This window comes from Lemur catta, chromosome 18, assembly GCF_020740605.2.
Source record: "Lemur catta isolate mLemCat1 chromosome 18, mLemCat1.pri, whole genome shotgun sequence".
In the NCBI taxonomy this organism is placed as follows: Eukaryota; Metazoa; Chordata; class Mammalia; order Primates; family Lemuridae; genus Lemur; species Lemur catta.
Window position 1 is genome coordinate 44,856,282 of NC_059145.1, and position 23,958 is coordinate 44,880,239.

At 38.1% G+C, this 23,958-nt stretch overlaps 1 protein-coding gene across 3 annotated transcripts in view; it reads left to right on the forward strand.

Annotated features, from left to right (window-relative positions):
* The window catches only part of ULK4 (unc-51 like kinase 4), a 497,440-nt gene that overhangs the window by 346,689 nt on the left and 126,793 nt on the right, over nt 1-23,958 (forward strand). For all 3 annotated transcript variants that reach the window (XM_045530713.1, XM_045530712.1, XM_045530711.1), the window contains one exon: nt 2,907-3,005. In XM_045530713.1, the coding sequence (XP_045386669.1) occupies nt 2,907-3,005 (99 nt within the window). The remainder of the gene's footprint in view (nt 1-2,906; nt 3,006-23,958) is intronic.

Genomic DNA, 23,958 nt, shown 5'->3' on the forward strand with positions numbered 1-23,958 from the left:
AATTGTCACATTCGCCTACTTTCCCCGGCCACCCAAACTTTGTTTCTACCTCTGTTAACAGCAGTTTTCACATTCTGCTGTTTGCAGTTATTTGGAACCTTCTCATCCTTTTAATTAAACTGTGAGATCCTAGAGAGTGGGGACTGAGTCATGTTCATCTCTGCATCACGAGCTTGCAGATGGTGGTGTTTGGGGAGCACAGTAAATGTTCAATTGAATTGACCCAGGCCGCCTCGTAGACAGTTATACTCCAGTGTGTGTTTGACCTGCTTGAGGTAGAGGAACTTCTTAAGGAATTGACTGTCTCTTGTTTTCTACAGATGCCTTACCTCTGTTTATTCAGCAGACCTCTGTGGAGTCCCCATCTCTCCGCACTAGATCCATGCATTAATAGCAATGCTAGATGTAAGAGAATTGTATTATACCTGGCCTTTTTGTTTATGCTGAGAAGTTAGCTATATTCTCTTATCTCATTTTAGGTAATGCTGATTGCCATTTAATATTAAATATGCTCATGAGTTAACATTTCTAGGTTTTATATGTTTAATACCATTAAAGTTTTTATTCCACCCGGAGTTCTCCTCTGAGATCCCTAGTCGTATATCCAGCAGCTTGCTCAATATAACCACTAGAAAGTCCCATGGTCCAAAACTGAACTCAGGATTTGCGTCCCAAACCCATTCCCCTGCCAGCAACTTGCCCCTCTCAGCTTGCTGTGGAAACCAGAGACCTGAGAGTCATTCTTAAAATTTCCCTCTTTCATATCCCACATCTAATCTGTCACCAAATGATGCATATTTTCCCTAAATATCTCACAAGTTCAATTACTTCTCTCACACCTTGCTGCTACTCCCTACTCCCCTGGTCCAGGCTGCCATCCTCTCTTGCCTGGACTTTAACAGCTGCGGGGAGTCAAGAACACTGGGCGGCTAGTAGTGGGTTAAGTCCACCCACAGCAACGACAAAAGGCAGTGAGTTCTGGAAAGGGCTCAATGGGACGAGAGGCAAAGGAGGTTGGAGAGGACAGTGGTGATGTCATGGCAGAGAGGGAAGCCCTGTGCAAAATGTGCAAAGAAGGCTCCAAATCTGGGGGTCAGGAGACTGACCTGAGGGAGTGTGGTGATGGAGAATTGGAGAGAGACTGAGAGAAGAGTTAGGGCTGGGCCTCTGTATTTGTTTCTGGGCTTCAATGTTTATTGCTGCACAGAGCTCCCACTGTGAACCAATAACTTAGGGAAGAGAGCTGTATTTCTAATGCATTCCTCTTGTACACCTCTCTGCTGTGCAAAGCTGCAGCATTCTCTTTCTTCTGGAACCGCTGGCAGCTTTGCAAGGAGGTGGTACATGAATACTGGTGGGCAGGGTCTGGATATTTCTTGATAACAATAACAAATGACTGTCAGTCTTGGAGAATCTAGGGAACCACTGGATATCCTGGTGGGAAAAGTCCCCTAGTGTGTGCTTGTTCTGTGGCCCCATGGGCTTGCTCACAGATGTTTGGAGAGGAAGCAGTGGCACCATGCCCCTCACTGCTGCCTCGGTCCTGATTTGCAAGACCGCTTATCTCACCCAAGAGGGAATCAATCTACTCTAAAGGAAAATGTGTTAATGTGGAAAGGCTGGTATTCCATGTTCGATCGTGTTTCAGAGGGCAAGGGATCAACAGCCAAGATTCAGAAAGGTTCAGGCCTCTAGGATAGTGCTGCACATTTGCTTTTTGGAAGGAAATTCCACCTTTCTGATAACAGTCAATCAGGGAGGTAGGGGGAGAGGGAACTCCACGCTAACGATTGCCATTATTCCTTTTAGCTATAGAAAGGTGCAAGTTGTTAAAAGTTAGACATCTGATTTTCAGTCAAGTCCTTCTGAACCAAAGAATGCAGGCAATTGAAATTCTGTCCATAGGCCAGACATTCAAGGCAAGAAGGAAACTAGGCATTCGTGAGAAGGACCCCGGAGTCCAGGTTAATGACCCAAGGCCAGGCAGCCTGCAGCCTGCTCTGACGGCCCCCAGCGAAGGTCATTATCTAAAAGTGGTTCTGTCTCTCCTGAGGAAAAATAGAAAGAGAAGAGTGAGTGAAATGTGTATATACAACAGTATACATATTACATCAACAAAATAAGTAATCAGTACCTTCTTCAGTATAAAATTATTCATTTCTATTCAACTCCTTTGGAATCAGACAGTTCTATAAAACTCCTGGGAGAAGAGACACTTAAAGTAAAAATCACTCACTCATTTCTTACTTTCATTGTAGTTTAAGCCTATGCATTCGAAGGAACGTAGACCCATATTTGAAGCCTATTCATGCAGTGATACATTGGACAAATATTCTAATGTTATCCGAGCATGTGCAGGTACATATAGGATGAAAGCATAGCAGAATGCATTTAGTAGGTATCATGTAATGTGCATAAAAATGTCCAGAGGAGATTAGCATTTGTGACTTAGTGTCAGATGGCCTGGGTTTGTCCTCCGGCTTTGACACTCATTATCTGTGGGATTTTAGACAAACTACTTAGCTTTTCTAAACTTCAGTTCTCTCACCTGAAAAATGGGGATAACAGCACCTAGTCTCAGGAAAGTTGGAAAGATGAAGCGCTTGCCCACTGCGGAGTGTGGGGCATCACCATCATTCCCCCCGCAGCAGCGCTTGCTGGATCTGTGCGCTGTCCAGGTCTGCCTGTGTAGCCAGAGCTGGTGGCAGTGGCAATGTGTACACTCTCTGTTGTGTTATAGCAAAGCATAATGTCTCTTCTGGGGCCTCTGTCTGTTCCGTACTCAGGGACAAGGAGGTAGAATGCTTCCTCGGCCCCTTTCACCTGCTAGACTGGGTGGACCTGTCTCCGACAGCCAAGCTGACGAATCACTAAAACCCCCTTTCGTTTCTCTTTCCCTGCTTCAGGCCCAGAAGTCTGGCTCACAAGGGAACACCCAGGCCGCAGAAGACCTGCTGCTGCTCAGCAAACCCCTGACAGACCTCATCGGCCTGCTCGTTCCGCTGGTAAGGGCTCACCCGTTTGTGTGTCTTTCAGCATATCACTGAGGTAGAAGTAGTTTTATTTGCATTTCATGATATCTTGAGTTTGTATGTTATTTTCATCCCCTTCAAAACCAGACCCAAAATAAACTTCAGAAGATTATGTGGCCTGGAAATACTAAATTTCTACTTTATTTTAAAACCAGGTGTGGCTTATCATTCATTTAAATAGATATTTAAGTAAGGCAGAATCGCAAATCTAATTACTTAACGAACGTGAGGTAAAAAATTCAACAAATGAATTCCGACAAGGAAGAAGAAATCGTCATGGGAATGCATTCCCTTTCCGAAAGATATGTTAGAGTTATGTTCGGCACACAGGACTCCCCAGACATGTGAAAGCACAGGCCCAGACCTAGGGCATACCCCTCAAACTCAGCAGAAATGAAATGAAATAGGTGAAATTAAATAAAAACAGGTTTTAAGACTATACAAGACCACTGAATATATGAAAAGAGCCCAAAAGAAACTTGCAGTTTGGACACACTAAATAGTTCTAACAAAACCTGAAAAGGGCCCACTGTGTAGACACATGACTCCCATCCTTGGACAAAGCACTCAGCCAGAGGGGTCAGTTGATGAAACTCCGTAAGTGTCATGAGAACCTCTCCATATTTGTGGCTACAAGAACTGGGCGTGCAGGTAACCTGGGGAAGTGGGTCACCAACGCCTCCACCCCTCCCAGAGGCAGGCAGACAGCTCTTGAGTTCTGTAAAGACTGCTAGTGTTTGGCTTTTCCCGCCCTGTGGCTCAGAAGAAGACAAATGCAGTTTAGATAAATAATTCTGTAGACTTAATCATATTCAACAAGTAATGGTTTGGTTCAAATGAGAGAGAAAAAGGGGAAGGAATCAACCAATACTGAGTTATATTAAATAACAGCATGTAAGAAATAGAGCAGTCACAAAAAAGTAGCAGAGGGCTCACAGTGAAGTGATGGAACAACCCAAACCCCCAGGAAACTGGACATGCCCTTGACAAAGTGGAAGGATCTTTGGTGCAGAACTTTGCACAAAGTTACAGGGCAAATAGCAAAGCTAACCACTCCAGCTCAGCGTACAAGGCTGAATCCTGACAGCCAGCTCTCTCACAGGTAGAGGACAGGCTCCTGTGAACAGAAAGGAAAGACTAACACAAGCAACCTACTCCTTAGGGACATATAAAGGACTCAAAACAGCCTTATTACGTGTAAGTAAACTTGTGCAATATGTGATATGTAGGACCACATTTATATTTATGGCAAAAAAAAAGGTTAAAAGAAAAATAGCTTAAGAAAGACAGATGAAGAATCCATTATAGATCAAACTTTTAGGACACTCCATTTGGCACGTATATCTTGTAGACAAGGTTTTGGTGTTTGCCACATTCTAAGATTTGTTTTTTTGAATGGGTGAATTTATTACAATCAGACTTATTGTTAAAACTTATCATTGGTCTTTATTTTATATGTTCTTTCTAAATGTTTTCTTTTATTGGGTATAAGATTTAATGCAAAAAACCTTTAACAGGACAAGGGAAAGGATTCTATAATGGTAAAGGATAAAATCCACAGGAAGATGTAACTGCTATGAATCTTTTTGAATCAAATATCAGAGTGTGGAACTATATAAACAGAGAAGGACAGAAAACATACAGGGAGAAATCCAAGAAACATGCTGGTATTAAGAAATTGAACATAGCTTTCTCATTGCTTGACAGATCAAGAGGGTAGAAATGATGCTATAGGGCAGGGATTGGCAAACTGTGGCCTGTGGACTAAATCTGGCCAACTGCTTATTTTTATAAATAAAGTTTTACTGGAACACAACCATATGGACAATTCATTTACATATTGTCTATGGCTGCTTTTGCACCTAAATGGCAGAGTAGTTATAACAGAGATCATAGAGCCTACAAGCATATATTTTTTATTTTTTGGCTCCTTACAGAAAATGTTTGTTGACCCCTGGTATGTAAGATACGAATACTTTAATAACATTGATATAATAGAAATATATTTATCTTCGTACTCTGAAAATAGAGTCTGCACCTTCTTTTCAATTTTCTGGAAAATACTTTTAAAAAATTGACTGTGCATTATCAATAAATTCCACTAAATAGGAATTGTATAGACCGCATTCTTTAACCATAATACTACAATTAAACTGGAGGGAAAAATAAAACAATTGAAGATGTACTGTTAGCAAATATTATCCATGAGTACAAAGAATAAGATAATGTGCACATATCAGTCTAGGTCCAATCAGGAGACAGAAACTATACAGTGATTTGAATAGGAACATTATTAAGCTATGACAAAAGGATAACTGTAAGATTTTTAAAGAACTCTCTAGGGTACCTTAAAGCTGAGAGAAAATAACCAAGGAAGGACAAACTTGGAAAGGGGACCCCTCCCCAAGGCTGTGGGTCAGACCTCACTGGAGAAGACATAGCTGCAGCCCACAGCACAGTGGAGATGTTTGCTGGGTTGCCAGGGCTGGAGCTGGTTGCTGGGAAAGTGGGGAACAATCCTCCAGGGTGCAGGGAAATTCTGGCCAATGGGCAGGCACACAGAGGGAGGCAGGGTGCCCCTGTGGGCGGAAGGCCTGCAGTGCTTATTGGGAGGACCACAGGAAACAAACCCCTGGAGGAAGCAGTCCAGCAGGCGGAGTTGGGCCTCCAGGGCATAGTGTCCATGTTGGGAGGGCAGCAGGACGATGATCACAGGCTAGATGAGGGCTGAGGGTTGCTGAGGGACCACAAATTCTGGGCACATGGTAGGGCAGCATACCCCTGATGCCATCACTTACAGTTATCATCAAGTGCAGCCACCAGAACCATCTGGAGAGGCCCTGACTCCTGAAGCATGCCTCCAGCATCCCCTCCTGACTAATCTCACCATCACACTCTAAAGGAGGAACGCTTCAAGGAATTCTGCCCATTGTCACAGAGAATGTACTGAAGGGTGAATTTGGAGCTGAGAGGGAGTGAATAGATAACTGGCACACAGATCAAACTGAGTTCATTCTAGGAAAGTAAATGATCAAGTGCTAGGGAATCTCACATTCCTCAAAGTCACATGGCTTGTAAGTGATAAAGTCTGTATTCAAACATGTCGCTGTCTAACTCCCACTAGCAATGGATGTGTTCTAGTTGTCTCAGATATTGTCAGTTATTTTTTTAAAATTTTTTTTGCCATTCCAAAAGGTATGTAGGGATGTTTCATTGTTTCAACGTGCATTTCTATAATTAGTTTTATTGAGCATTTTTTCATATGCTTATCTGCTACTATTTGTATTTTAAAGTTATTTTTAAAATAGAATTTTATTCATAATATGAATACATTAAAAGTAAAAGGAAATTGAGTTACCTTTTAAAAAAACATTTTAAATGTATAATTTCAGTGTGTACAAAATTCCGTAGTGTTTTAAAATCAAATTATAGTTCCCTGGAAGACGTTTAACTAACTTTAATTAATTAATTAATTTTAACTTTATATTTTTGCCAATTCTATAATCTTTCTAGTTAAGAACATTCAGTTGCCCTTTCTCAAATGGAACTTTTCCATGATATTCATCTTCCATGGAATTATAAATTAAAAATGACAAAGAAGATAAAATCTAAGAAGTAAAGTGGATACAAGTAAAATAATAGCAGCAATAATAGTGAAAGTCTGTATTGCAGAGAGCTTATGGCCCTGGGCTCAATCTACCTCTGTCACTTACCAAGTGTGTGACATTGGGCAAATATTAAGTAACACTATTTCTTACTTAATTTACTGATGACACCACAGTTTCCTCATCTGTAAAATGGGGTTAATAATACTAACTAGATCATGAGGTTATTGTGAGGATTAAATGAACAGTACCTGGCACATAGTAAGTGCTTAACCAATACAGCTATGTAAAAAGTGGTACACATTTGTACCACTGTTAGTTATCTAATGCTGACAGTGAGCTAGATTCTGCTATTAGTGCTTTTACCTTTGATCTTATTTAGTCCTTTTTTTTTTTTTTTTTATGATGTAGGCCTGTCCTCACATACAAATAAGGACCCTAAAGCTTCCAGAGGTTAAAAATACAGAATAGCAGAGCTAGGTGTCTGACCTCAAAGTCCACATTTTCTTCATCACCATCCTACTTGGCTTCTGGATTAACACAAACACATTAAACTCTTAACTTTATTACGTGTTTGTAAATAAATATTCTCACTGAAAGAGAATATTAATACATTTGATTAGACAGCCATTCTGGGTTTTTTTTTTTTTTTTACACGTTTTCTTTTTTTAAAAATTTTGGATAGAAGGTATTCTTAGCTAAAACATGGAGTCATCTCCAGATACATCTTTTTGTAGTTGATGGAGTTGTTCTAAATGGAGGCTACTTTTTGCCTTTTGTCCTAAGGGCAAACAAACCTAGAATGTGGACACATAAATGGAAAAAAAAAATGTTTGTAGACTTCACAAAGCATTTTTGTTTAAGGAGGATAAAAGGAGTTATTTTACCCTTTATATCTAGTTTCTTAGCAGAGTTAACTAGGAGATATAAATGATTAAGATATGCCTTTAGAAGGCTCGGAACAGCAGCACCGAGTGGCTCGGATGAGCTTGGGTTTGCTGACTCTCCTTACAATACCTGCCCTGATTACACTGTTTTTAATTGCTGGGTTTGAGTGATTAGACTTAAATCTCAAGAGAAGGGTGTAGACGGTCCTACCTCCTCTCCTGGAAGAATCTGCCTTATTCAGAATTGTTTGTTGAACAGGCATCTGTCCCAATAGTCTAATCTAACAACCAAAATACAGTCAGCCATGATGAAAAATCCCTGGAGTGGAGCAGTAGCTGAAACTCGAAATGCAGACTTGATTTTCTACCCTGGAGTGGACTAGGTGCTGCCTGGGGATCTTTCTGGAGATTCTGGAGATTCTGAAGTGGATGAAAAGCAGAGGACTGGGAGTTTGGAGCAGATAGGTGGTTTTTCTACAGGCAGCGCAGGTGTGTTGAATAGGGCAGTTTGCATCTACCAAGTTCAAAATCAGAAGGTTCCACCAGAAGGTTGACTATGGGAATTCTGGGTGGGGGGAATAGGGTGGGAGGTGGTCAGTTTGGAGCATAAAATATGAAAAATTTTTTTGTTGCTGTTTGAGAATTTTTGCATTTAAATACTTATTTAGCATGCTTTATGTATTCTTCCCCATTCTTTTTCTGCCCATTATAAAACTTAAACACAACAAAGTACTACCTTGGGCACTAGATTTGAGGCTGACACCTTTCTTTCTTTTTAATTCCTTTGTAGTGCCTTGAACCTTATAAAATTGCCAATATTTCACCATTTTTGGCCTACAAAAGTGGTGATTTCATTTGGTTCAAACTTATATTAGGAATATGTGGCAGTTTTTTGGTTTATGCTACAAATAGGTCCTGAGATTCATGTAGCCTATTTACTATACATAGTATTATCCCCTAACTACTTGAATGGGAATGAAACATGAGAGTGGGCCCCAAAACCAGGGTCTGGCCTGATGGCCATTCTTGGCTTTGTGCAGGAAAGAATTCAAGCATGAGCCTTAAGTTGAAAATGAAAGCAACATTTATTAAACAAAGAGCAAGCAGGCTACCCCATACACAGAGTAGTCCCTGTACATTGTTGGCAAATGCTATTTATGGCTCTTGATTATATGCCAAATAAGGAGTAGATTATTCATGGATTTTCTAAGAGTAGAAATTTCCAGGAATTGGGGGTTCTCCTCTTTTCATACCATATAAGGTAACTTCCAGGGGTTGTCATGGTGATTGTAAACTGTCTTGGTGCTGGCGGGGGATTCTGTTAGTATGTTAATACATTATAAGCAGCGTCTAAGGAACTACAAGGGAGAGCAGAGGTCTGTTCTCATCACCATCTTGGCTCTTACTGGTCTTAAATGGTTTCTTCCCTGCATCCTGTTTTTGTTAGCTGCCTTGGTTGGGGTCTTGCAACTTTTTAATGAGTTGGACCTGCCAGTTCCTATCTCAGGAATATGATATGATTCTGGCCAGAGGTTTCCAGATGGTTGGAGGAGCCATGGCCTTGAAGTCAGAAGTCCAAGACTTAATGTCTGTCTCTGCTGCTACCCAGCTGTGTGATCTTGGATGAAGCACTCTTCCTCTCTGAGCCTCGGAGGATTAAATGAGGTGATGCATGTAAAGGTGCCTAGGTTGGTGCTGGGTTCTTTCTGTAAATTAACTGCTTTTTTTTTTTTAGACTTTGGCAGTTCTTGATTATCATTTCTCTAAAATTTCCCCTTTGATCACATATTATCTTCAGTTTGATTTTTTGCCTTACTCTCTGCTTGCTATTTTTTATTGCAGTAGCCACTCCTGCACTCGTTAAGCACTCTATCTTTTGTCTCTTTTCACTCAGCCTGCCTGCGACGCTACCCCTTTGCTCAGTGTGGGGTCCTTTGCAGGCAGATTCTTGGAGTCTGCTTTATAGACACCCCTACTTGTGTTTATGAATTCTCCCCAAAGACCCCCTTTCGTGGCCTGTCCCTCTCCAGGTTGTCATCTGGGTTCTTACCTTCCATATTTACATATGTAAAAAGCTTGGGGTCTGGTTTCCTTGAATAAATCTACTGCTAATAGGTCTTCATGACTTTCCCCTGAAATTCCCCTTGGAGCAGATTCTTTCACTGTCCCTTTTAGGGTCCTGGATCCTCTTGGCGATGCTGTCCAGCGTTTAGGAGAGGCGACTGCCCAGGGGATAAAACTGTCCTCTGAGGGGTTTTTCCTAGCTCTTTTGGACACTGAGTTCCTGTTAATAGTAACTTGATCACACTTAAGTTCTAGTGTATTGGCCAGACGTCTGCCTACTGTATGTGAGCTGTATTGTGTACAGTATGTGCACATTTATCACCGGAGCCGTTAGGTTTAAAAATGGCCTGTGACAAGAACATTGCCATATGTCTTCTCTGGGAAAGATTAACACACATTTATAGCTGTATATAAAGTGAAGAAAAATAGTAATAAGGCTGTTGAGGACCTAAACTAGAGCACATAGAGACCAAAGATAAATTTTACAGTAGTTGTTAAAAATTGTAATAGGTTACAGAATGAAGTACTGGAATTGCTTTCCCGTAGGGAAAAATAAACAGACTTTCAGTTTTCATCTGACATGGATAATTTTGGAGGCATTTGGCCTAAAGGCAAGAGAATGAACATGTTAGCTTTTGAGGTTCTTTCCAGATACGGTCCTGTGAAAGTAAACCTACTTATCCTTGAGAGAATATGAAACATGTCAACCTATAATTTATGACCTATGTTTATAATACACACTGTAGGAGAATCATAGTGAAATGTGTATATAAGACAGTGATTCTTTTTTTTTTTTTTTTTTGAGACAGAGTCTCACTTTGTTGCCCCGGCTAGAGTGAGTGCCGTGGCATCAGCCTAGCTCACAGCAACCTCAGACTCCTGGGCTTAAGCGATCCTACTGCCTCAGCCTCCTGAGTAGCTGGGACTACAGGCATGAGCCACCATGCCCGGCTAATTTTTTTGTATATATATATTTTTAGTTGGCCAGATAATTTCTTTCTATTTTTAGTAGAGACGGGGTCTCACTCTTGCTCAGGCTGGTCTCGAACTCCTGACCTCGAGCGATCCACCCGCCTCGGCCTCCCAGAGCTAGGATTACAGGCGTGAGCCACCGCGCCCGGCCAAGACAGTGATTCTTAATCTGTTTTGAGAATCTAATGATTCTAGACTACTTGCCCATAAAAATGCCTAGATTCGCTTATATGCAAAGTTCTGTACTTCTGCAAACATTCAAAATTTCAGGGGGGATTTCAAACCCTCGATTGGTAACTATAGTATAAGAAGTGGCTAATATAGTTGACTGTATCTCCTGAAGGAAAGATAAAGTAAGGTAATTGTTTGACCAAAATGTTTTATGTCTTGAGAAAATGAAAATCCATGCTATACATTCTAGATGAATTTCTAAACTAGATAATGGCTTTAAGAAATTATGCTACAGCCTGCTTATAGGAGATACTGTTTTTAAAATACTTTATTATATATCAAAGATGCCAGTATTTTGACTGGTTTATATACATCTATACATTTCGTATTAATCATGTATGCCTTTTTTGGCCGTTGGAAAGATGTCCCTCTATAGTCTGTTTAGGATCCCAGTCCTCCCCCTGCATCAAAGCGTGAACTCTTTTCTGTGCTAAATGACTGGGGGACTGTGTGGTCACCTGAATAGCTAATGATTCTGATCAATTCATGTTTCTGAAATCACTGCCAATTTTAAAAATGAATAAGGTAAAATTTAAAAAATTAAAAATAAAACTAAATATAGAGAAAATCAATTTCTGTTTTTTATTTTCTGATTTCTTCCCTTCGAGAAATACGTGAGCCGATTTTTCTCTCTAAATGGTGGCAGACTGGGACTTGTCTGTTCGTTCCCTTCCCTGCCGCCTTCACAGTCAGTGGCATGAAATACAGGTAATGGTTTATGGTGAGTGTGGCTTGTGGTGATGAAGCCCAGAGGTATTAGGTTGTCTTTTTGCAAGTCAAGCCCAAGACACTGGCATTTTACTGGTTCTACACTAAGCAGCTCCCCTAAGGAGTCACTCTCCCATTGAATGATGATGCCCTCTTTCTGACTAGCCACTGCTTGTCTGTCTATTGGACATTTCTACTGGATGCACCATAAGTACCTCAGATTCAACACGGTTAAAACAAACTCATAATTACCCATCAAAACTGTTCCTCCTCTTGTGCTCTGTCAATGAGTGACACTAACTTCCACTCAGTTGCCCAAGCCAAGAACGCAGGCATCATCCTTGTCTCTTCTCTTCCTTCACCACGCTGCCCTGTCTCATCAAGCCCCAGCAGCCCTGCCACCCAAATACATCACAGGCTGTCACTTTCTTCCCATTGCCACAGACGCTGTCATGAAGGCCGCCACCATCTTCTTGCACTTCTATTAATAGGACCACAGGGGCCTTCACCTGGATTCTCTGCCTGATCTTGCACTCTCTGCTCTCTTCTCCACAGTGGAGACAGAGTACTCTCTCCAAAATGCAAAATTCATCCTGCCACTCATCAACTTAAAACCCTTCAGTGTTCCCCCTACCCTTGGATAAACTCCAACTTCTTAATATGTTTATGAAACCATAGATAATCAGACCCTTTCTTATATTTCCAGCCTTTTCTCTTGATGTTCCTTGTCCTACTCTATGTTCCGCATCCCAACTTTTTTCAGTTCTTGCAACATGCTTTGATTCCCTTGGCCTCCGTCTCCTTTAATTTGGTGGCCCTTCCTTGGCTTTCAGGCCTTGGCTTCAGTGTCACTTTTTCCAGGAAGTTACTATGCCTGCCAAGACTGGGTTAGGTTGAACCTGACCCCGGCTCCCATGGCGTCCCTATCTTCCTCAGTTCTAACACATCTCATTACCTGGTACCGAAGTCACTTGTTTATGTTGCTGTCTCTCTCACTAGACCATAAACCCTAGGAGCGAAATCTAATTTGCTTCACTTTGGGGCCTGGTACAGAGAAGAGATTCAATTAATGTTTGTGTAGGAAAGGAATTGAAGAGCTAACAAATGTAGTATACTTTCTTAGTGTAACTGAGAGAATAGACCAAGTCTGGTAAGACATAGATTTAAGTACAAATTTATCAAGATAGTTTGTCTGCACCCCTGCTGCTGCCCCTCCACCCTGCCCCCCAGCTGAGCTAGCCTCTCCTAGGAGATGGTAGTGGTGATGGCTTACCAGCTCCTTTGCAGATTGCATTATCTGGATTTCTCTCTAGAGGTTGCCCTCTTCTTAGCAGGGTTTGCCCTGACATTCACGGGGCAGCCTACGTTCCTGAAATAACCTATACTCTATCTTTGATTGACAAGAAAGGGTACAAAAGGGCAGACAGCATTACCTAGGGATACGCGTGTTTCTAGAAAATTGCTATACTTGTAATAACTGCAATACATAAAAACCTAGCCCTAGGATCCCAGCAGCATGATGAGCGTAGAAGCCTCTGGGCAGTCAAAATAGATGCCACAGCATCATTACCCTTTTCCAACAGAAAAGTTTCCAGGGCTCTGACATTCAGTGTTTAGATTTGGATAGCTTTAGGAAAGAAAGGTCCTGTAACTACAGATCTGTTTTCTCCCGTTACTTCTTATAGCTTGTCTTTAAGTGCTTGTCATGTAGCAATATGATTTTTAATGGCATTTTGTTATTGAACAAGGGTGTCTCCTCTGGGTTGAGTAAGAAAAAATTCACTTATGTGGTAGGATATGAGGGTGCCAGAAAGCAACTCCTCCAGAAAGTCATGCTCACCCATTGATGCCCCGCACTCTAGCATTCTCACGTCCTCTTTTCAAGCCCTCTGTCAGGTAGCAATGCTTTAATAGGAATGCAGCGCGCTAATAGAACACAGGATAGAATGATGGAAGAAAGAGAAATGGGATTTAGAGGGACTAAAGACAGAATTGAATGTGGAGCTGTGAAACATGGGTCATGCCAAAAGCAAAGTTTAGCTAATGAAAAGGTTTTTATGGGTATACTTTATTCCCTGTTCCCAGTACACTTACTTTGATTTAAAACTGTAAGCTAAGAATAATTTTGGATAATTAATGGCTGAGTTTTTTTGAGCATCAGTGAAGAAAGTGTGTCTTAATAATTGGACTCTTATAACCAGATCTAAAGGTTAACTATTAGAACCAGCTAAAAACACATCAGAATTTTAGTTTGACTTTATACATCTCATTTATCATGTAAAAATTGGAAAGGATGGTAATAACCTATAGTTTTTGGAGTTCCAGAACTTAAATTGATTTATGAGGCGTAGTGTCTGTAAAGAGGTCATATACATAAAGAGGTGATTTAAATTTGTGATCCCCAATGCCCAGGCTGTGAACCGGAACCAGTCTGTGGCCTGTTAGGAACCGAGCCATACAGCAGGAGGTGAGCTGTGGGCAGGCGGGTGAGCGAGTGAGCAGTTTCATCTGTGTTTACGGCTGCTCCCATGGCTCACATCACCACATAAGCTGTGCCTCCTGTCAGATCAGCGATGGCATGAGATTCTTATGGGAGCTTGAACCCTATTGTAAACTGCGCATACGAGGGATCTAGGTTGCACACTCCTTATGAGAATCTAATGCCTGATGATCCGAGGTGCAGCGAGGCAGTGATGCTAGTGCTGGGGAGCAGCTATATATACAGATTATCATTAGCAGAGAAGTTTGACTGCACAATAAATGTAATGTGCTTGAATTATCCCCAAATCATCCCTCCCAGCCCCCCGGTCCATGGAAAAATTGTCTTCCATGAAACCGGTCCCTGATGCCAAAAAGGTCAGGGACCGCTGATTTAAATTATTTAGAAATAGATAACCCAAGAGAAAAGAGGGTAAAGGACTTAAGCTGGTAATTCACAATAAAAAAAATACATATGCCCAATGTTAATTTCACCAACCACATCTAACCTCACTAGTAATAAAGGAAATTAAATGAAAGAAAATGAAATACAAGTTTTTTACTTTTTCAATCTTTAAAATTGGAAGCTGGCTGTGGTAATATAGATTATAAATTAAAATGTAAATTTGTATGTATCAAAAGCCTTGAAATTATTTATACCTTTGAATGTGGTCATTCCACTTCTATAAACTTATACATGGGAAATAGCCAGAGAAGTAGAGAAATTTGTGTAAACAGATATACTCAAAGCATTATGTTTAGTATCAAAAACTTTGTTAATAACCTATATGTTGCTCAATTATAAATTAAATTCTATTCTTAGGGTAGAATTCTGTGATACCATTAAATCATATTTCCCAAGCATATTTAGCAATGTGGGAAAATATTTATAACATAGGTTAAATGAAATATCAGAATATGTATTATAACATGCTAATTTAAAAAATGTATTTAAAAGGTATAGTAATTGAAAATATATGTAATTTAAAAATATGTATTTATAAATCAGGGTAATTTCATAATTAGTATATATCCTGATGTATATATCACGCAAAGAGGCAGTCTTTGCTTTGCATGGTTCTGATATGTACAAATTTCAGTTAAATAATATCAGTCCTCTTAATAGCATGGTCCAAATTTCAGTTACTGTTTTATATTGACCAAGAATAATTGCATGAAGTACAAATTTTGCTGCTAGCTCTTCAGTCAAGAAATCGCTATCTAAGTTACATGTGCACATCACCATCAGTGACCAATCATGTCACTTACTTCAAAGTCTGTCAGCAGTTGGTCACTGTGCATCCTTTATTTATTTTGTGTGCAGACAGCAAAGCATGCAGTTATGTTGTCTCCTTTTCCCCTGGTGATAAATCCAGGTGGCATTTTACAAAAATGGATAATTGAAAGAAGGATTTTTCTAGCAAAGAAACTAACAGTGATAATGTGGGAAGTGAAATTTGAATGGAATGTAAATGGCATTATGGAAGAAATTGCTGACTGTAGGAATGTTAACACTGCTGCCATTTGATAGGCCCTGGATATGTAGCCAGAGAAACCTGGAGAAAGTAAACTCATCTACATGAATGAGAAAGTGGTTTTGATGAAGGGGATAGAGATGTCCCAGAGGAAGTGACACAGGCAAACAACTTTACATTAAAAGAACTCTGGGAAATATTCCATGGCATGAAAGTACAAAGGATAAAATGTGGCTAATTTATCCTTACTGAGAAAGGAGCATGACAATTCACCAAGGCATAGAAAAGGTGCTCTCTCCATATCATAAATTATGTGAGAAGAACTCTGAGTTTCTCACAGTAGCTGTTATAAATAGAATTCTCTCTTTAATTCTGCCAGCAAACATCAGCATACTATCTTGTTGACTGGAGACTAAGAACAGGTTGGGTTGGTTGGCTTTCCTGTGGCAATAAATTGGCTGTGTAGTGCTACAGTAAACAATTTTTTGCCTCCAAAATAAGCAGCTATATATGACTTAGCAGAGCATAAAACTTTATGCTGAACTTATGTCGAACCTAGATATGTTGCTTTTCTGCTTTAAGACTTGGTAAGTTTCATGTCTTGGCATCTGGTGCAACATCGGTGAAATTATAAGGATAATAGTTTCTTTTAAGACAGTTGAAATTTTTTTTGATCTCTATTACTTGTGACATTTGCTAATCTTAATTAATTTTTTATGGTCTTCCTGAGGGAGCTAGATCGTGCCCCTCTGCTGCAGAGGACACAGGGGCTTGGTTTCCAACACCAGCGGCCATGCTTGGGTCTGCTTTCTAACTACTATCTAAGAACATGGCTGCCTTGACCCCCTCCCCAGGCAGTCAGACCATTTTGGGCAGATGACCCCTAATACATCTCTATCCACTAAGCCAGTACAGCTGATTGACACAGTGTATAAAGGCTCCTTTTTCATCTAGTTCTTTGAACAATTCACCAGGGAGTTAAAATGACCATTTTCTGCCAGCGAGGGAGTGGTTGGACTAGAAGAACTCTGCTGGCCCCTAGAAGCTCTATCATTTTAAAACTTACTTGAAAGATAATGAAATATCTAACATATAATGAAAGATAATAAAAATACCTAGTATCAGTTTCAAACGAAACTATATACTTGTATATAGCATAGCATTTTCAAAAAGCATCAACCAGTAATGCAGATGCCTCTCAACGTACAGTGGGGCTGTATCCCAATAAACCCGTCATACTTTGAAAGTATTGCAAGTCAAAATGTGTTTACTACACCTAACCTACCAAACATCATATTGGCCTCGCCTGCCTTAAACATACTCAGAACACTTACATCAGCCTATAGTTGAGCAAAATCAACTAAGACAGAGCCTATTTTGTAATAAGGTGTTGAATATGTCATGTAAATTTATTGAATACTATTCTGAACATGAAAAACCGAGTGGTTGTGTGAATACTCAAAGTGCAGTTTCTACTGAGCGCACAAATGCATCTTCTTTTTGCACCATTGTAAGTCGAAAAACCGTAAGTTGAACCATAGTAAATTGGGGACCATCTGTATTCTTAAGGAAGTTGGTTATGTGCAGTTTTTTCCATTTTATTACTATTAAATGATCGCTTAGGTGAAACAGTAATTATATACATAGTTCAAAGTTGTTTATTCTCACATAGAATTTTATTATTTTTGAGTTATTTTGGGCTACGCATGCATGAAATAAGTTGAGAAGCATCAGTTTTGATCGATTTGACCTCATTAGCATCCTTCGTCGAAAGAGTATAGTTATTTTGGATTGTTAGCATATGTGTAGATCTTCTAATAGGTATTTTTATTTTCGTTTTGATTGGACACCCTATGATCATTGGCAGTTAGATTTCCACAGTTTCTGTGTGTCCTTGAGATTAAACTGCCTTGAGGAACTATAGTGAGAGACATCTCTAAAGACTTGAGACGTGAGATTCATTTCCCAAGATCCAAGGAGCAGGCCTGTTGGACTGAATGCTTTCATGTGCAACAGACAACCACCCATTTTACAGAGAAGTAAATTTAAGTATAAATTGTTTGGGTAGGCTATTCCTATCTTTCATTTTGTCAGTGTGAATTGAAGGGGAAATTTTCCAACTCATAACTTTTTTATAATTATGGTTTAGCTCATAATTAAAGATTCACTTGAGGCAAAAATCGGAAACTCACATTTCATGTAAATGAAACCTGAAGCTGTTTGGAATGTAGAGGCCAAGATAATTACCAAATCTATCACGCAGAAACACTGCAAATACAGAAAATTCAATGTTTAACCCAGTGATCGGTTTCCCTTAATTTATCACCGAGAGAAAAATAAATTGACTATTTAAGAACTAAACTCCTTTTTTCTGTACGTTATTGTTTAAAAGTTAATTCAAACTAACACACTTTGACCATTAACACTGGGAAAACATACTAAAATATAAAACAACAGTAAAATAAGGTAATATATTTCTATACTGGGACTTCACATATGTGGTACCAAAAAGTGCAAATGAAAAATGAGTTGGACATCCTGATTATGGGCAGATTAGCACCCATCTGAGTTTTTAATGCACCTGTATGATTTATAGTGTCTTGCATATTTTATCTAAATATTTTGGGCATTTGACAAATAGATTCTATATACCAGTGTCCTTTGTAAAATCATAAAAATAATATACCAGTAAAAATAATTCAAACTCTTTAAAAATGTTAATAAATAAGTAAACATCTTCCTCTCATCTAGACTTAGAGAAAAAAATATTTGCTTTTACAATTACATATATGAGGGCTGTCCAGAAAATATACAGCTATTATTAACATAATGAGAACAGTTACATGGCTGGGTACTTTCCAGACAGCCCTCATATATGTGTGTGTGTGTATAAATGAAGTATGTATGTCCTTTTTTTATACAATAGGATCATAGTATAACTACAGTTTGCAACTTGGCTTTTTTCTCCTTTCTTTGTGTATTTTATCAAAATTTCCATATCAAAGTAAAATTTTCACTCTAAAGTTTTGATTTTTGGAGGATTTCAGATTTTCAGATTAGGGATGCTCAACCTGTATAACTATCTTTGATGGCTGTACCACTGTATGAATATATCATAATCAAGTTAGTTACATCTCCTATTAATGGATGTTTAGGCTTCTAGATGTGTGTATGTGTGGGGGTAATTTTGCTGATAAATAGAGCTGCACTGAAAATTTTTGTTAGATATATCTATGTTTACTTGTACTTATATAATCGTAGGATAAATTCTTTGAAATAGAATTGTTAGGTAAGAGATTGTGAACTTTTAATATTGATATATATTGCCAAATTGCCCTCCCTGAAAGGTAGAGGACCAGTGTCATTCTCGCCAAAAGAGAGATTGCCTGTGTCCCATAGCCTTGCTGATACTGTTTTATGAAACTGCAGCATTTTGCTCTTCTGATATATGAAACCTCATAGATCTTTGATGTTTTTCATGTCTTTCATTGTGAATGTTTAGTATCTTTTGTAGGTAAATTGCCATTTGTATGTCTTTTTCCTGTATATTGCTTTTGTGTAAACTTTGCCCATTTTATTCTATTTAGTTTACCTTTTGCTATTGATTTGTAAGAGCTCTTTGTATAATGAAAAAGCTATTCTTTTGTCAGAACAAATACACTTTTTCAATTTCTTCTTGTATTTTTTTATATGTATCTTCACTATAAGGATAGTTTTCTTAGTCAAATTTATCAATGTCTTTCTTTATGATTTTTGAGTTTTATGTCATGTTTTAAAAGGTCTTCCACCTTCAGGATTATAATTATAGTCACCCACATTTTCTTCTAGTACTTTCATGGTTTTATTTTTTACATTTAGATATTTGATTTATTCAAGATTATTTTTTTTTCAAGATTATTTTGTTGTAAGGAGTAAGGTGGACATCTATGGTGGTACATTGGTGAAAGATCTCAGACATCAAGTACTGTTAAGATTTTGTTTCATTGGTTTTTAGTTATCCTTTGCCATATAATTATTAAATAAGTGGGAGTGGTACCTGCATATCTTAGGAATTTATCATTTGTTTTACTGAATGTGATTGATTATATTTATTCTTTTTATCATAGTCATTAAATAATTGGGAATAGTATTTGTCCCGGAGATAATAGCAGAGCATCTCCTGTGAAACTATCTCCTTGACCTAACTTGTTGCCTTCCTAATAAAACTAAACAAAATGGAAATAGAGTTGAGTAGTGGCTTTCAGGTAGGATGGTTACTCTGGCATATTCCCCAAGGATTACACAGAAGAGCCTTGTTTTTGTGTCATATGAACCTCCAGAGAAAGCAGCATTTTCAGGACTGGTTTCCCCTCTGGAAAGACACTTTTCTTCATTGGTTTATCAGAGAGAAACAGACTTAAGACACACTATGTTGTTTCTTTTGTGGTGATGAAGAAAACTTCATTTAAAGGTGAGGTGCTGAGATAGATAACAGATAGCTTTCCATGCCCGTATTTTTTAAAATCTCTATTTCAAGGTCATACTCATAATCATTTTAGCTTGTCGAAGCTGGTCTTTAATGTCTTAACCTCCTAAAATTATGTATACTAGATTTTTAAACTGTAGAAGCTGCTGTTGCCTTGCTCTCAGCAGAGATAATGGCATAATAGGATGGAGCTGTGTATTTATAGGTAACAGCAACAAGAAAGAAATGGTTGCATCTTTAAAAGTTGAAAACGAAACAATGTTATCTCATTGATGTGACATTCTGTGTGAGACTGTTCAGCAGGAGATCATGGTATTTCCGTGAGTCAGTTGGGTCATCCCTGAATACCCGTTTGTTTAACTGTGGTTGAGTTGGCTTCAGTGATTATCAGATGAATGACCATGGGCCAGTTAGTAAGCCTCTCTTGCTACATCAAGAAAGGGATGGAATTATAACACTTCACAGGATTGTTGGGAGGACTAAAGAAGAAATGCATGAAGAGCTCTTAGCACAACAATTGGCACAGCACTTGGCACATGGTAAATCCGCCCCCCCCATGTTTGCATTTATCTCTTTGCTTTATTGTTACTGGTGGTGGTATTATTTTGATACAAGTAGTGTATTACAAATAGTGTGGTGAAAAACCTATTACGGCTACAATCAATGAAATACAATTCCTAGGTGTCTTTAGATGTGGGCCATATTCAAGATGAGCAGTAAACTCCCTGAGTTTGCTTTGTTTTATTTTTGCCACCCTCCTCCAAAAGCCCATTGATTGCATGTAAGCTGAGAAAGCATGGCTGTGCATCATTTTTGAAACAGGAAAATATGGATATTTAATAGTGTGGATATTTACCCATAACTATGATACGGTAAAGTTAGCAGTTTTGATAATGATGTTTGGCTTTTTTGTTTTGTTTAATGCCTGCAAAATTATCCTGCCTATGGCTCCCAGAGGCCCTTCCCATACTGCATGTTCTATAATCATATTACTGATCTAATAAACATCTATCTCTTATTGTAATAAACTCTTTGTGAACAGCCTCATTAATGTGCTGAAATAATGTACCCGGGGGTATTTCCAACAATTTTATTGTAGCTCTAAAATTAGCTGCCCTAATGGCTCTATTGGTGCAAAAACTGCCACTTCAGCTCCAGCGATTTGAGTCCTCTGCTATGCCACACAGATCATGAAGGTACAGGGAGCAGAGCTCACGGTAGAGGCACTTTGGGGGCAACAAAGTCCTGTGGTATAAAATTGTAGACAAACAATCTCATTTTAATTTTAATTCTGGATCAGTCTCTTTGAATAAATAAACCATTATTTTGTAAAGCTGAGACTTTACCTTATGGAATTTATGCTAAATGTCTAGAAGGCTTAACTATGTTTAACCCATTTTATGTAGAGAATTTTATTCTTTTAGCTGTAAAGTTGTAAAAATTGCCTGATTTGGTAAGTTTTTACTGTTAGGAAGTAGTTTTTTAAAGCCTTTTATTAGCCTTGCAATTTTATTATAAAATATCCATTCTTTTAATGGAAATAACTTTTCTTGAGAATAAATGTATTATCTCCTATTCTTTTTCATTTAGGGTATCTTCTCTACCTCAAATGTATATTATTTAGATATGAGCCCTTCAGAAAGGAATTATTTTAGTATGAAGAGGATTTCATGTATTTTTCAGTATCCTGGATTCAGTAAATAGTAATTTTAACAGACTTCTAGACCATATAATTCTGTAATACACTTTTGAATCTTATAACCAAAAAGTTACATTTCTAAGTTTCTTTGTTCCTTATTTGATGATCATAGGAAATTATGATGGTATGTTATTTGAACAGCTAAAGGCAGTCTGAGCCCTTCCCACCTTCTCTGTTGGTTATAGCAAGTCTTGGATTTGACCAGTACTAGGAGTCATTACATAGGGTGCCTAGGAAATTTTTTCTTTTTTTAATTTTAGTGGTAAAAAACGCAGATTTGTTTCAGATATTTGAATTGACAGAGATATCGTAAGTACCTTATAACAATTCAAACAATATGGAATTGATTAAAGTTTCCCTCTCTTGTGACCCTACCCCCAGTGTAACCACCATTTACATTTGACATGTGTCCTTGCATTTTCTATTACAAGCACTTATATCATTGATTTTCTTTTTTTGTTGTTTTTGCTTTCATTTTAAAAAATAGGACCATAATATACATATTTTGTAACTTTTATTTTAGTATGACGAACATCTTTCCAAGTCAGTACTTATGCATCAATCTCATTCTTTTTAATAGCTGCATAGTGTGTTTTAGTATGAATGTACTATTATTTACTCAGTTCAAACATCTGATGGATGGCCATTTAGATTGTTTCCAGTTATTTGCTATTACAAATGTGGTATAATAAACATCTTTGTATGGTTTTGGTACTTCCACATTTCTTTTGATTAGATAAACTCCCAGAAGTGAGATGGCTGGATAAAAACTTGCTTTTGTTTTAATAAGTACTAATTGTCATGTAACTTCCCAGAAGATTCTAACAATTTATATTCCAATTAAACAGTGTATAAATGTACCTGCTTTCCTACATCTTCACAAGCATTGCATCTTCTGAGTCTTTTTAAAATTTTTTGTCCATTTGATAGGTAAAAATGATATCTCACAAACTTTCAATTTGGATTCTGTGGCTCTAGCATTAAGAAAGAGAAAGGAAATGCAGGCACATGACTGCAAAGTATGTGTAACATTAAGGCACGAAATGTGGAGGATACAGACAAGTAGATTTTATAGAAAAGTATAAATTATCAAAATTGATATCAGAATAGATAAAAATATCAAACTTCAGAAGTTGCTTTAAATTTGATCACCTAACGATATGCTTCTCAGCCTCTTTGTGTAAATAAGAATCTGCCAGGTCTAATTTGTTTTCACCATAAGAGGTAGAGTAAAGAGGGAAATGCCAGTCCAACAAAGAACTCCTACAAGTATTTACGCCCTGTAGAAATTCAAAGATGTCAATATAAATATTATCACCAAAGCAAACACTGTTAGGTAAGATAACCAATCAAAAATTTTTATCTTTTAAGAGATGAATGTTTATTTCATGGGACACGATCACCCTTTCTGCCTTCTAGGTATCTTACAAGACTTCTTTATTAGAAATAGCGTTTTCAAGGACTGTTTTATGACAGAGAATAGAATCTGCTTTTCTGTAGCTGCAGGGGAAAAGGGAACATTTTTCTCTTTATTATCCTGGTAAGATTTCTTTCCCAAGCAGTTGGAAGGCTGCCCATTTGAAGGGTAAATACTAGAATTTAATTTGTTACCTCCAAGAGAAAAAGAAATCTTATTATAATATGAAAAAATAAACAAACGAGTGGATCATGGAGATGTGATATTTTGTATCTACAAGATCTATCATTAAAATGTTGCCAGGCCTAGATGGTTTTACATGTACATTCTAAAGTTTCAAGGAATGGACAACTCCTATGCTATTTAAATGATTCAGAGTATAGAAAAAGTTGGAAAGCTTCCTGGTTAATTTTCTTGAAGGTATCATGAGTCTCATACCGTAGCCTACTTTAAAACAGCACAGAACAACTAAAGATCACCTTCACATAGGAATATAAGTAAAAAAAAAATTTTTTTTAAATAGTAAATCAAATCTAGCAATACATTAAAAGACCAATATAACCAAACAGAGTTTGATTCAGGAATTTAAGACTAGTTCAAGCACTAGAAAAATGTGACTTAGTATCTTAAAAAATTGAAGGAGAATAAAAACACGGCCTTAATAAGTGATGTTAAAAAGTTCAGCTAGTCATTCTTCCTTTTGTAAAACTCCATTTAAGATAGAGTTATCCTTTCAAACATATTGAAGGTTATTTCCTAGAAATCGATAATAAACATTTTAAATTAACACTAAAACATTTTCATTAAAATTGAAAAAGAAGAATGACAGTAATAGTTAACAGTATGGGGGGTATAGGTAATGCTGTAAGATAAGAGAAATAAATCTTTAGTCTAAAAATGATTACTTGTAGTTAATAAGATTTTC